Here is a 15,225-nt window from a genome sequence, read left to right as displayed (position 1 = left end):
TCTGTAAAAGTAACAAAAGTAAAACTATTCATTGATTGATTGATTGATTGATTGAAGACTTTATTAGACGTTTGCATAGGAAAAAGTAGACCTACAGTTTCATGACGATACAGTTCACTGGTACAAGGTCTACTAAAAGGAGATCCATGAAAAGATAATGTCATAATGTCCCATTTCAAGTTTTCAAAGTGAAGTAGTTGCACTTGTTCATTTATGTTTTCTGTAATAATAATCCAAATCTGCAGAGTAACTAAAATGCTCAAATATTTGTAGTGGAGTACAATGTTTGGATCCGAGATGGTGAGTAGTAGAAGTAAAAGTATTGGAGTCCTTACTCTTTACTTGAGTATGGACTCAAGTAAAGTACAAATTATACGGTAACCTCAAAATTGTATCTAGTTACTTTACACCACTGGTGTCCACCCACAATGATCACATGACCATCCAGGGCAGTCACATGACTACTGTGCTGTAAATAGAAATGCAGGAAGAAGTAAAAAACGATCTTAGAGTTCACAGGTCTAGTTTTCAGGCTGCGGTTCTCTAAAAAAAGACACTTGATTTCAACATAATGTCACGAACCTTCCGTGGACCAAGCTCTTCAAACATGACAATAATGGGCGGACTGCTTATTCTGGTGTTTCTGTTCGCTGTGGCGTTGCTTCCGTGTCGGTGCTTCAAATATGGCAAGGTACGATCGGCTTTTCTCAACATGTTTGTTTCATATTCCTTTGTTTATAGCAGTGTTTCTCAAACTTTCAAATGTCAAGGTCTCCCCTTAACTCTAACAGCGTACAAATGGAACCAAATGATTTGGTTCCATTTGTACACTGTTAGAGTTACAGGCTTGTATGGGTCAATTTAGACCCCCACAAAAGGAACCCACAGTCCCTGAAATCCACTTTGAGAACCGCTGGTTTATAGCAATAGCATGGAGGGGTCCGGGGACCCCCAGATTCATGTCCTTGTTGAGGAAGTTCCAGGGGGTCCCCATGCAGCTAAATGATAGCTAGGAACCAAATAGGGAACCATATGGGTATGTAACTCTTGAGAGAACCAAATTAGATTTGGTTCCATTTGCAGAGTGTACAAATATAACATTGCTTTTACAATATATCAATTCATTGATTCATTGAAGACCCTATTAGAACACCACAAGAAATACAACATTAAATGATGACAGACAAATAAAACACAGTTTTATGCAGAAAATATAATGTAAAAAATAGCGGTTTTAAAGGAGAATAGGGATTTACACTCCTTTAAGGCCTTTGGTAGGGCACTCCACATTTTTGCGGCTCTGAGATAGACATATCATTAAATGAGGGTCCGTAGCCTAATGCATGTCAAACTTGTATTCTTTGTATGAATTGAGGAAAAAATGGACCCCAATTTAAACAAGCCTAACAGCTTTCTTGTGGTCTTTATACTTTTAGTTGACCTTGTATCAGTGACCTGTACTTTTCCTAGGCAAACTTTTAATAAAGTATTCAATCAATCATTCAAAACTGGGAGTCCCTGACATTAAAATGGCTGAAAATCACTGCTAGAGCTGTACACATCTTCTCTTATATGAGGGTCCCTGGCATATCTTTTCAAATGAGGCTCTGCGGGCTAATGGTGTCAATTTGGGGCTCTTCGACATGAAAACGTTTGAGAACCACTGGTTTATAATGAAAACAAAGGCAAACTAGGTGCTCAAAGCCAAAGGAGGTAGCAGCTAAATTAAAAACGTATGGTAGGTGCTTCTAGCATCAGTGGGATAAAACACTGGTTTATAGTAGTGAGAATAAGTCTACATTTCTGTAGTTATGTTTAAAGTCCTCAAAAACTTAAATTATAATCATTATTTGTGGTTATAATTACACTGTAGTTATTTCTCATTGTCAGTAGAGAATGAAATTTTCACTTCAGTTTTCACCAATCCACTCTTTCTATATTTTAATTAATCTCTCTCTCTCTCTGGTCTCTGTCTCTCCCCCCTCGTGCTGCCTTATCTCTCTACTCTCCAGATTGATCCTCTTGTGTACGAGGAACAGTTGCTGTGGGTGAGCGGAGGAGCTGGGGAGGTCAGCACCTATCGGATTCCTCTGATTACCTTCACTCCTAAAGGAAGCCTGCTGGCCTTCGCTGAGGCCAGGAAGGGCTCCCCCAGCGACGTCGGCGCAAAGTTTATCGCCATGCGACGATCCAAAGACAAAGGTAAACCCTGGACACTGGACAGTTACATGCAACGGCTCTAATCAGTGCCCCTGGATAGACAGAACACACATTACACATCTGGAATTTCCTTGGGGATCAATGAAGCATCTACACAGTTACAAATGTCCCAACAACACACAAAAAGAACATGGGACTGTTGCATGAGAGCAAATGGTTGTGATTTAAATTCATATGCATCACATGTATGTATTCATGTGGTAGTGGCTCGGGAGGTAGAGCGGCCGATTGGGAACCAGAAGTTTCCCAGTTCGATCCCGGGCTCCCCCACAGTCAAGGTCTTTGCACACTGCTGTGTTTTTCGGGCCTAATATTGGAGTGAATTTCGTGCAAATAAAAAAATCCTTTGCTCTCTCTATCTCTCTCTCTCTCTCCTTGCCCTGAGAAGCGCATGTCACAACGAAAAACGCAGCAGTGTGCAAAGACCTTTAGTGTCTGTTGTGGAATTCTGGATCAATCCGTAATCAATGAGGCAAATAGGAGACCAGACAATATTCTAGGTGGTCATGATATGTTACACGATATCATGGGGAGAACGGAGAAGTACAATAACACTCATCTCAGTGGTTTGGTAGTTCTGCCAAGAGAACAGGGCAGAGATCATAGTTATGCTTTAGCTGCTTCAAGGACAGGCGGAACCATAACAAGATAGGCATAGATGGGGCGGCATAGCTCAGGGGTAGAGAAACCGTTATTAGAGCACGAAGGGTTCCCAGTTCGAATCCGGGCTCCCCCTGAGTTAATGTCGAAGAGTCCTTGAGCAAGACTCTGAACCCCTAGTTGCTCCCGGTGAGTAGGTTGGTGCCTTGCATGGTTTCCTCTGCCACCGGTGTATGAATGTGTGTGTGAATGGGTGAATGTAATGCACAATCTATGTAAAGCACCTTGGATAAAAAGCGCTATATAAATGCACCATTTAACATTTTATAGGCTGTTCCAATACAATAGCTACCAGGCCAAGTGGAAACATCTAGGCTCTTACAAGCTACCAGATATCATAATTGCGACCGTTAGGTCGCAGTTACTATCAAAAACTCCACCGGCTGTCTGTCAGTCTGTCCGTCACACGTCACATCACACTTTTGCCTTACTCATATCTCCGCCCCCGTTGGACCTATCCATGCCAGACTTTGCACACACACTCCTTGGCTGCCACACCACAACCTCCTCCCTCCACCTCATTTCTCACATGGCCCTCTTCTAGCTCCACCATGAGGCCGATTCTTGCAAAACACATTTTTGGACACTGCTCCTACAGATTTTGCCCTAAAATCACACAAAGTGGTACACAGTATTTTGTCAAAGTCAGGTCACCAACATGGATTTGTCCCAGTTATATTCTCTCCTGATTGGCTACCATTGCCTTTTAAAGTTTGTGTATGCGACCTGACTGTCGCTTATCTCCCGATTAGGGAGTCTTGCTGGTATATTGTAGTAGTATTATAAGTGATGCTAAATATAAAGGTTAGATATATAAGCAGACATGCCTGGTTTCATCTGTCTGTATGAATGTGTGTGTGTGTGTGAATGTAATGCGTCATCATTGTAAAGTAAAGTATAAATGCACCATGTATGTATACCAGGGGTTTTCAAAGTGGGTGACATAATTTGATAATATTTGGAATTTATTTGGACACTTGAAAAAACATTTAGCATCATTTTAAACTTGAAGTACAAAGTTATTTTCAGTCAGTTCTAACCAAAATGGCTTTTATCTCAATGTTTTCCTTGCAACATAATCACTAAAATATCGTCACTGTCGGGCAGAAACCTCGTATCTCCAAGTTTCAAATGTGTACGTCTTTTGGTAAAGCAAAGCCCTGCTTCATCATACAAGACTGTCGCACAAAACTAGTGAAAACAGCCGATCTGCAAGCAGTTGTGTGCTTGTAGATCTGCTGTTTTCACTAGTTTAGATCATTTTATAGATGATAAATACAAAACGAACGGTTTTGGACATGAATGGTTTCCACCCGACAACGACGATATGCCATAAATATAAGGTGCTGGGAGTGAAAACTATAATGTAGGGGTGCCTCGGATTAAAAACATATTTATGGGGTGCCCTGAGACAAAAGAGGTTTGGGAACCTCTGATGTAAACTGATGTGTGCGTCTCTCCCTTTTCCTCCTACTGTAGGTGCCACGTGGTCTCCCACTTCCTTCATTGTAGATGACGGATCGTTGGCAGACGGTCTGAACCTCGGGGCGGTCGTGGCAGACGAGGAGGCCGGTTCTGTCATCCTGGTCTACTCCCTGTGCTTCCATGAATACCAGTGTAGCCCTTCTAGCACCATGATGGTGGAGAGCAAGGACGACGGTCTCAGCTGGAGCCCACCCAGGAACCTCTCCGTCCAGCTGGGAGTCAAGAACTTTGCCCCCGGACCAGGCTTTGGCATCCAGGTGAGAGACAGTTAACAACAAGGTACAGGGTTCCCACGGTCATGAAATTCCTGGAAATATTTTGAAATTAGAAAAATATTTTTCCAGTACTGGAAAGGTTTTGGAATTTATCAAGGGTCCTGGAAGGTCCTGGAAAAAATAGCTATGCTTTGTCTTTGGTTATTGATTTTGTTAATACCTAAACATGGGCCAAATTGTCAAATATTAGAGGCAGAAATTGTGAAAATAGCCGATCTACATGCTCAGATCTGCTATTTTCACAATAGAACCGTGTTATACAAAATTCCTCAACTCTTTAGTGCTCGTCAGGGGTCCCCAGTTAAAATATGATTATTTCAGGGGTCACAGCCTGAAAAGGTTGAGAACAACTGGCATACGCTACCGGTCTTTGGGCATTGCGCATTGGAGTAAGCGACTTGTTATTGAGCTGAATTATTGGTTATATACTGTAGTCCTGGAAATTGGGTTAAATATTCTGGAAAAGTTTTGGAAATTAATTGCTAAAAAATGAGTGGGAACCCTGAAGGTAATAACGTCAACATGCAGCTTACGACTGCAACTAACATAATCAAATCATAGTCAATTAAAAGGACTATATATGTTTTGATCCTTCAGTTAATAAATCATGTGTTTCATTCAGACCATAGCATAATGGAATAAATAAGTAAAGATTTTGGTAAATGCTCATCATACAAACTGACATCTTGACATGTCTTAAATATACCGTATTTACACAGCAAAAACATAACTTTTGATTTCATAATATGGAATATGGATCATATCAAATCAAATGTAATAGAAATCTAAGTGGATGAGATTTAGGATGTATCCAACTTTGATTTGATTTGAGAGCACCTTGTCTAAAATACATTATTGAATGTCTGTATAAATATGTTTGAATGAAGTGGAGGTGTGATATTGTTTACTGAGGTCTTATCTGGCCCGTGTCAGCTGACTGCTACATCAGGTAAACTGACTGCTACATCAGGTAAACTGTGTCAGCTGACTGCTACATCAGGTAAACTGTGTCAGCTGACTGCTACATCAGGTAAACTGTGTCAGCTGACTGCTACATCAGGTAAACTGACTGCTACATCAGGTAAACTGTGTCAGCTGACTGCTACATCAGGTAAACTGACTGCTACATCAGGTAAACTGTGTCAGCTGACTGCTACATCAGGTAAACTGTGTCAGCTGACTGCTACATCAGGTAAACTGTGTCAGCTGACTGCTACAACAGGTAAACTGCATCAGAAAAATAGTGTTGCTCTTTGATTCACTATAAAATCTAATTTAGACAATAAAATTACCATTTGAAAAGCCGTTCACATCACATGAGACACACTATCATCACCTTTCATTTGTCCTGTTTGGTTATTCGCACAAATGGCTAATCCAATCCATATATCCATGTAATGTAACGGGAGGGAGAATATTACTACGGCATATAATCTTACTGTATAGAAGTATTATTGCAGTGTTCCCAGCTGTTCTGTGTACAAAGTCAGTATAATCTGATGATGAAAAGTGGCATCTGAAGGACTGCACAATGCAGGCTGGCATAAGGGCACTCATGTGACGCTTATTATGATTATATTATGTCATTTTTATTGGTTAAATTGGGTTGAGTTCATTATCCAAGTTGGGTTTTCCATGTACAGTTCAGTATAATATATAACATTGTATAAAGTGCATGCAATGTCTGCTGTAAAACAGCCTTCCAGCAGATTGAAACCACAGCAAAAAAATAATAAAGTATCTTGAAGAGTACATGTCTGCCCAGGCGTTTATGCTGAGTCAAACATCTGTAAGGCATATGGTAGAGATTGTTTCTTTTGCTCTTGGGAGTCGGGACATTGGATCTGGTGCCAGATGGTAGTGTTTCTCACTGTCACTGTCAATGCAGTTGGCAGGGGCTCGCCTTAATTATGGTTTATCTTTACTGAGTCCTGAAGATGTGCCACTGTTGTTGTTTTTGTTGTGGCGTGACAGTCACTGCATGCTATTTTCCATAATTCTCAGAAGTATTGTGTGCCCTCAATAAAATTAGCTGATCTCAATTAACTGTCTATTCATCAATAAACACAAACTGAAGTGATCTTTGCAGTTTATAGTCAGATGTTCTCCTCTTTGTGTAAACATATCAAGAATACATGTTTATACTGTATTTTTTCCATATCCGTTATGTATAGCATTTTCAATATTTACATTAAATGTGGACATCAGGGAAGGTGAAAAACAAAACAAGTACAGTTGAAATTGTGTTCTTTTACAGTTGAAACAGAATGAGTGGAGACAAATATAGGGGTTGATTCGAACCAGGTCATTGCACTCGCAAGGAGCATAGGGTTTTGACCATGGTTTTGACACATCAAGTGTATTACATTTATTACAGGGGTTTTCAACTGATTGTGAACCAGGGACCACTAGCCTGACTAAGAATCAACCTGGGGACCACCGTTGTGTTGGGTGGGGATATGTAGGCTAAGATTAGTTCAAAGTGGGTTGGTGTTGCCAGCCATTGAAGATTACTCTAAACATGCTAGTGGTCCAGAGCTCAAAAAGATGCTTAGAACCAACCACATATCTATTCCTCTTGCTTTATACAACCTTCCATATTAACTCATGTTAACTGATTCTATACTGATTTGTAACATTCAAGTGAGCAATCAAAGACCACATTTCCTAATAATGATGACACTTTGCCTTATTGAGATTCTAATTCCCTTTTCTGTGACATTTCTTGACCTCAGACTTCCCAATAACTGACTCATCTTGGGTCACCAGGTCATTCAGGGCACTGCTTCTCAAGTAGTGGTCCATGGCCCACGAATGGTCCATGGCATGATTACAGGTGGTCCATATATTTGTCTTTTCTTGGATTTTATGTGGTGGTCAGACTCAGGGACAGTCTTGTGTCATTTTCTGGCTCCAACCTTGCCCTGTACTGTTATACAGTATAATTCAATATTCTTCAGGTATACCAGTGTGGCAATACCACTCTCACAGAGATACTGTAGATCATTACAAAAGGTAAATTACATTTAGGTTTTACTGTGTGAAAACTCATCCAGAACTTCACAAGGGGCTGTGTTTCATACATGTATCTTGAAAGAGTCTGTGGACATTGAGCTTTTCTAGTAAGCTTCTGCTTGACACACTTTTGTTATTGAAACATAAACCTCCTCCAATGACCACTGATAATGTTTTTAATTCTGTTGTTCTCATATCACACAAATACCAAATTACTACGTTTCTACAAAAGAGAAAAGAATCTTTATACATACTGAATGGATGAGCAGCAGGGACCACATGACATACCTTCACGGATGACCAGTTGAAAACCTGAGATTTATTAATATCGGTCTCTAATCTCTGTGTGTTTTGCATTACAGAAGCGCTACCCCCCAGCTAAAGGAAGACTGGTGGTTTGCGGACATGGAACTCTGGAGGGGGACGGAGTCTTCTGCATCCTGAGTGATGATCATGGACGTAACTGGTACAACGGTGCAGCATTGAAAAGTATTCCTTACAACCAGAAGAAGAAGGCTCTGGACTTCAACCCTGATGAATGTCAGGTACATCTGATGCTGAACTCTGTGTCTGGCGATCAGGGACGTGCTGGGCCCCTGATTCAGCCCGGGAAAAAGAGTTGGAGAGGTCCTCATTGCACGCTATAGAGAGCGATCTCTTTCTATAGCGCTACTGCTACTCAAATACAAGTGACAAGTGACAAGCCATTGGGCCGATTACTGTACATGAGTTATATTGCGTCGTTGTCGGTGGAAACCTTGTATGTCCAAAACCGTTTGTTTTGTATTTATCATTTTAAAAATGATTTAAACTAGTGAAAACAGCCGATCTACAAGCACACAACGCCTCGCACCGCGAGGCGTTGTGTGCTTGTAGATCTGCTGTTTTCACTACTTTTGTGCAACGGCCTTGTATGATGAAGCAGGGCTTTGCTCTGCAAAAAAATCTGCCCGACAGTGATGATTTACTTTGTTGGCCGCAAAGCCCCCAAAATGGAACAACCGGCCTGGACCGGCCGGGAATGAACCGGCCGTTCGGGAGTTTTTCCCAATGGCCAGCACGTCCCTGCTGGCGATGGTGAGGTTGTGGAGTTGCTCACCTCCAGAAACACACATCATTAAGGGCTTTGCACACAGGCGCGTTTTTTTTTCCGCACGGAAAAAACGGACGATTTAATTTTTTTAAAGAGAACAATGATTCTCTATGACCCCATGCACACCGGCTCCGAATTTGCCATGCGGCAGGTGGCTGCGGCAGTGCGGTTTTTTTCCCCAGATCGAACCCAGTTTTATTTGTGCGTCTTGTCGCATGCGGTAAAAACTCATCACTCCTTTTATGACTCCTTTTTGGATCTGCAGTGTGGATTCCGCACAGCCTTGCACACCAAATCCAATGTGTTTTAATCATGCAGCAAACGGAAAAAAACGCAACGGGCCTGTGTGCAAAGCCCTTTTACTCCTTTGCTTGAATCCTATCGGAAGACTTCCACCTCAGTCTCTTCTACACTGTCTCCCTATCGGCTTTCCTATCGTCGGTCTCAGCTTTACTACTATCTGTCTCAAAGACAAAATACTAAAGAATGGACTCCCTAAATTCTGCTCCCCTTTCCAAATTCCTTTATTGTCGTTTCAAATTTGGGACATTTTACATTGTGGATTACAGGCTGTAGTCTGAGGATGGCAGGTGCTGGAACTTGAAGTCTTTAAAGTGTTACAGTATCGTTGGTGTCACTCCCTGAAAATTGCTGGTTTTCAAGTGAAAAACTCCAAGCATTGTGTTATTTTCAGAGAGTGAGACTGTCGTGTTAAGGCATTAAATGCCTTCATTTACATTGCATCCCTAAGAAGATATACCTTATAAATGTTCATTCGGACACACTAAAGCCCAATTTATACTTTGATGTTCGACAGTGTCACTCAAAATAACGCAATGCTTGGTGTTTTTCACTTGAAAATCTGTAATTTTCAGGGGGTGACACCAACGATACTGTAACACTTTAAAGACTTCAAGTTCCGGAGCGCCCGCTGGCCTACTGGTCCGGGCGCATTAGGCTTAGGCATTGCCACATAGGCATGGATGCCTGGCGGTGTCACCGGTTCGATTCTCACTCCGGACGACCTTTGCCACAAGTCACTCCCCGTCTTTCCCCCCATTTCCTGTCGGTCTACAATCCTATCAATAAAGGCATAAAAGCCCCAAAACAAATCTTTAAAAAAAATGTTCCAGCACCTGCCATCCTCAGACTACAGCCTGAAATCCACAATGGAAAATGATACATTTGCAATTTGCATGTGTTTTTTTATTGTCTTTCTTGTTCATTTGTCTCTCCACAGCCTTTTGAGATGAAAGATGGCAGTATTGTCATCAATGTGCGCAACCAGATGAATTACCACTGCCGATGTCGTGTGGTGGTACGCAGCCTGGACGGGGGTGAGTCTCTGCCCATAGAGGAGCTGTTCTTCGACCAAACTCTGGTGGACCCTGCAGTGGCTGCTGGCGCTCTGCAGAAAGAGGGAGTGCTCTATTTCACCAATCCAGCCAGCTCTGACCACAGTAAGGCTTTATTGATGCTCTGTAGTAGGGCTGAGTAATTAACCACATAATTAACCACATATACTGTATCCAAACTGATATTTAGAACCTCTAACCAACTTAATCTTGCTCACTGTAGGTTAATCGATAAGTAGATTTAAATTTCTCTCATCAGTGAATTGAAATGAACAAAACATGAGAGAATTCTAATAAATGAATAGATAGCGGGGTGCTGCTTCTGAAACATAACTACTGTGGATGGGATTTTAATAAAGTATATACAGTATCTAGGTCCATCCACATACTGGATAAAGCATCTAAACCATGGGTCTTCAACAGGGGGTCAGGGACCCCTAGGGGGTCCTCAGAGTTACTACAGGGGGTCCTCCAAATCTTTGAGTGATAGAAAGTTTTTTTTGCTCATTTTTTATATTAACCACTTGACCCTAGTGTCCATATTCTAGCTGATCTACAAGCTCACAACGCCTCGCAGCACGAGGCGTTGTGAGCTTGTAGATCAGCTATTTTCGGCAATGGGGTTTGGTGTAGAGGGGGAAAAGAGCAGACTAAGTACAGAGTGAAAGGTCAAGTTTATTAAGTAATAACGGTTCAAGTGGTTTAATATCTGAAAACAAATTGACATGAATCCAAAACACACTGATGATTGTGTGACAGCGATTCTGTTGATTTTACATGAAATTTGGGTGGAAATCTTGTATCTTTTTCAAACTGTAAGATACTTCAGAGAGGGCCTCAATCCCTTACATTTAAACGATGGCCTCAATCCCTTACATTTAAACGATGAAACTATATGGAATCTATGATAAGGTAGTGGGGTTCCCTGCTTCATCTCTGTCAACTAAGGGTCCTTGGCCTGAAAACATTGAAGACCCCTGATCTAAACAAAGAACTCAGGGATCAATTTGGTTTAGTCTAGAGCGAATACCAAAACTGCCTGTGTGCGTACATGTGTTTGTGTGTTGTGCCCCATTCATTCACAGCTGTTAATCTCAAAGACACCTGACTCCCTCACTGAGAGATATTAATTTAATTTTTAATTAAAGAAGGAGAAGAGTCCAAATGTAAAGAACAGGGTGGGAGACCGGAGCAAGTAATATCATTATTTGACTATTCAAATCTCTCATCGATGTGCTTCAGGGAATGTCAGTAACTGTTATAAAGATGTAGTGGAGATGTAGTGGAGTAGAAGTAAGAGTATAGCAAATTGGAAATACTCAGCTAAAGTAAAAAATAACTCAAAATGAATTGTACTTAAATACAGTACTTGAGTAAAAGCACTTAGTTCCTTTAACACCACTGCATAAATGTACTGTATGTACTTAAACCTTGGTCTTCTGATGCTGGCAGAAATAGAAACGTTACAGCAGGGACGCCAGGATGTTTGTTCATCACCGCTGATACAACTTAACTTCATCCTAAATGAAGTACTTGGAGATTAGTTACATTTGTTGTTGTTTTTGAGAGAGATGATGATTTCCCACAGTGATGATGAACAGGTTAACCCGTCAACAGTAAATGTGTTACTGCTATCTTTACCAGTTCTCTCTCTCTCTCCCAGGAATTAACCTGACTCTACGCTGGTCGCTGACCAACGGAACATCCTGGGAGGCTAATGCAGTCCAGATATGGGCGGGGCCGAGCGGCTACTCCAGTATGACGTCGCTAGACAGTGGTTCCACGGAGGACCGGAAGTTTGTCTATGTGATCTACGAGAAGGGACACAAAGACTACGATGAGACGGTCTCGTTTGTCAAGGTCCATCTTTATGGAGGACAATAGGAACGGGAGCCACTGGATTTCACTTCCCAGAATGTTGTCAATCATGATTCTATGGAATAATAATGACTGCAATGAAATAATTATTCATTATCCTCCTAGATCATAAAACAATGACCAGATTGAATGATCACCGGTGAATTCACCATGGGGTTTAACTCTCGTGAAGATGCTACCATGTCTTTTACCTCTGGGAAGGGAGGGGACAGGAAGAAGGAAGAGGTTTATTCCCAAGGTTTTCTCAAAAGTGAGATCATAGACATATAAAAGTAGACGCCTCCTCCGACAGGGTCAAAGAGGACTGGCAAGCTTCCTGAATTCTGAAAGACGCTTCCTTGGGCGTGACAGAATGGGACGCTCGGTAGGCTAATCAGATGCTGGCACTGGACTGGCGGGACTCCCTCTTTCCCACAGCAGGGGGCAGAGTGCCTTCCACAAATACACAACGTTCCGCACTTCCGCCAGTCCTGTTTGACCAGTCGCGCCAATGAACTGCAGCGGTGGAGGAGGTATCTAGCTTTTTATATCTGTGAGTGAGATGGGAGACTTGAAGTTCAGAGCATAGACATACTGTAGAAAGGTAGACGCCTCTTTCGGCTCTGGGGCATATTATGCATCGCGGGACTCGGCGATCGGCAGTGTACCACTTCCACGTGCGTCACACATACGGAAATTGGTAGGCCAATCAGAGGCAGGTGGGGGAGGGGGTCTTTACGTACGCAGCCTCTAAGAACATCTGAGCCGTGCAACATCGGAACTGGATGGAGACATGCCAATAAAGCTCTGTTGAATTGAATTGATAAGTCCAGGAAAAGACTCGCTGTGATTGGCCAGTAGTCACTTGGACTGGCAGGGTGGTCTCCGGCCTCCAGTTGTTGCACGTCGCTCCAATGAACTGCAGCGGCGGATGAGGCATCTAGCTTTTTATATCTATGGTTCAGAGACCCAGACTTGACATTATCCTATGAAGGACAACATGAAAACTTGGAACGCAAGTGTGACTTCTGCATTGGATTTATTTTTGTATTATCATGTTATAAACAGGGTTCCCACGGTCATGAAATTCCTGGAAATATTTTGAAATTAGAAAAATATTTTTCCAGTATTGGAAAAGTTTGGGAATTTATCAAGAGTCCTGGAAGGTCCTGGAAAAAATAGCTATGCATCGTCTTTGGTTATTGATTTTGTTAACACTTATGTTGCTATGATTTTTTCTCTTCAATGTCTCGCGTTGCCATGGTTACCATAGACTTCCATGTAATTGTGCAATTGTGTAAAAAGTGCACGCCCATGCCTAGATGATGCACCACGTGTGTAGAGGCTGTTCACAGCTTTCAAACAAAAAAATCCGCATGGAAATTCGTTCAGGCATTCATGATTTATCAGCCATTATGTTTTCTTCAGATGTAAACAAACATGGCTGCCATGTTTGAAAGAATGGGTTGGTATGGGGGTTAAACATGCAATTTCGCGATCGCGATCATGCCTAATACATTTCTGGAGGTCCAAAAAAAAAATTTGAAAATTTTTTTTTTGAAAAAAAATATATTTTTTTTTTCAAAAACGGCCCAAACTCGGGAAACTCGGGGTTGGCACAGCACTAGTACCAATACAAACTCGGGAAACTCGGGGTTGGCACCATATGTGTTAATACCTCTGAAATGACAAATTAAACATGGGCCAAATTGTCAAACATTAGAGGCAGAAATTGTGAAAATAGGCGATCTACATGCTCACAACGCCTCGCAGCAATAGAACCGTGTTATACAAAATTCCTCAACTCTTAGTGCTCGTCAGGGTGGGGGGGTCCCCAGTTAAAACATGATTATTTCAGGGGTCACAGCCTGAAAAGGTTGAGAACCACTGGCATACACTTCCTGTCTTTGGGCATTGCGCATAGGAGTAAACGACCTGTTATTGAGCTGAATTATTGTTATATAGTCCTGGAAATTGGGTTAAATATTCTGGAAAGGTTAAAAATGTGTGGGAACCCTGTATAAAGTCATTCCTGCTTTGTGGGATGGCATACTACACTGAAGAATGTCAGGAATGAATGACGGTGGATGACGATTATGATAAGCTATATTGTTTTACTCTATTGGATTGGAGCTTTAAATCTCTAACTCTGCAACTTAGTTCAGTTCTGCCTCAAGAAAACAACATGCTCATCTCCTTATTTTATCTCTCTTTCTTCTGAGTTTCCAACAACAGACAAAAGAGGAAGTCCAACCTCCACTTTTTTTATTTTGGGATCCTGGTAAGGAAAGACCAAGGCTGAGCATAGTGTCCCTCCTCCACAAAGAAAAACATGTATTTGGCCGAAGATTTGCAAAGCCCCCAGTTTCTGTTAGTTCGCTTCTATTTTACAATCATCTCCCTGGTGATTATTTCAACACAGTGTTGTGGACTAATAATAGTACTGAGGACACTAAATTATAATTAATTAGTAATAATGAATTATATCTTATCAGTGGGACTGTGCCAAATGATGTCTATTCTATTTTGACATGAAATAAGGGTGGAAATCTTGTGTCTTTTTCAAACTGTAAGAGACTTCAGAGAGGGCCTCAATCAATGGCATTTTATGATAAATACTATTGATTGTTATGATTGTTATGAATATTGCCTGTTATTGCTATGCCTTCTGGGATTTGAGAAATTGTTTTTGTTGAGTGATGAGAAAAGGGATGTGTGTGTGTGTGTGTGTGTGTGTGTGTGTGTGTGTGTGTGTGTGTGTGTGTGTGTGTGTGTGTGTGTGTGTGTGTGTGTGTGTGTGTGTGTGTGTGTGTGTGTGTGTGTGTGTGTGTGTGTGTGTGTGTGTGTGTGTGTGTGTGTGGCTTAAGTACCCTTTTTTAGTACATGTTTAAGGAAATAATTATGAGTTATGTCCTGACTGAAACTGTACTCTTGAATCCCTTACATTTAAAAGTTCTAATGGCAGACCATAACATGTCATCGTTGTAGCCAGGGTTACACATGTGTTACCCCACTTGGCTGGCCTGTAATCTCACATTTCAATGGAGTGAATAAATGGTGATTTCTAACACATTGTGTACTAATTTATTTTCATTGTGAGCAGGGTAACAGATTCCATCAGCCAGCTGTTGGAAGGTTTTTACTGTACTGTGGCTTGTCAGCAGGTAACTCGACAACATTCAAGAGTTCTGATCTTCTATCTCTAAAAGCATATGTTTGACTTGTATAATAGTGCAAATGACCTTGAGTCCTTATTTGTCATTTG

The 15,225-nt window shown here is 41.5% G+C and overlaps 1 protein-coding gene across 1 annotated transcript; it reads left to right on the top strand.

The window, feature by feature from the left end:
• The first annotated feature begins 476 nt into the window (after nucleotides 1–476).
• neu1 (neuraminidase 1) lies at nucleotides 477–14,648 on the top strand. The gene is made up of 6 exons (XM_080734784.1): nucleotides 477–691; nucleotides 2,013–2,202; nucleotides 4,360–4,622; nucleotides 8,018–8,200; nucleotides 9,989–10,208; nucleotides 11,767–14,648. The coding sequence occupies exons 1-6, from the start codon at nucleotides 572–574 to the stop codon at nucleotides 11,985–11,987; spliced, it is 1,197 nt and encodes a 398-aa protein (XP_080590910.1). The 5' UTR covers nucleotides 477–571; the 3' UTR covers nucleotides 11,988–14,648.
• The last annotated feature ends 577 nt before the right edge of the window (nucleotides 14,649–15,225 follow it).

This window comes from Nannobrachium achirus (assembly GCF_963921795.1).
Source record: "Nannobrachium achirus genome assembly, chromosome: 10".
Lineage (NCBI taxonomy): Eukaryota > Metazoa > Chordata > Actinopteri > Myctophiformes > Myctophidae > Nannobrachium > Nannobrachium achirus.
This window is presented reverse-complemented; position numbering and strand designations above follow the sequence as displayed.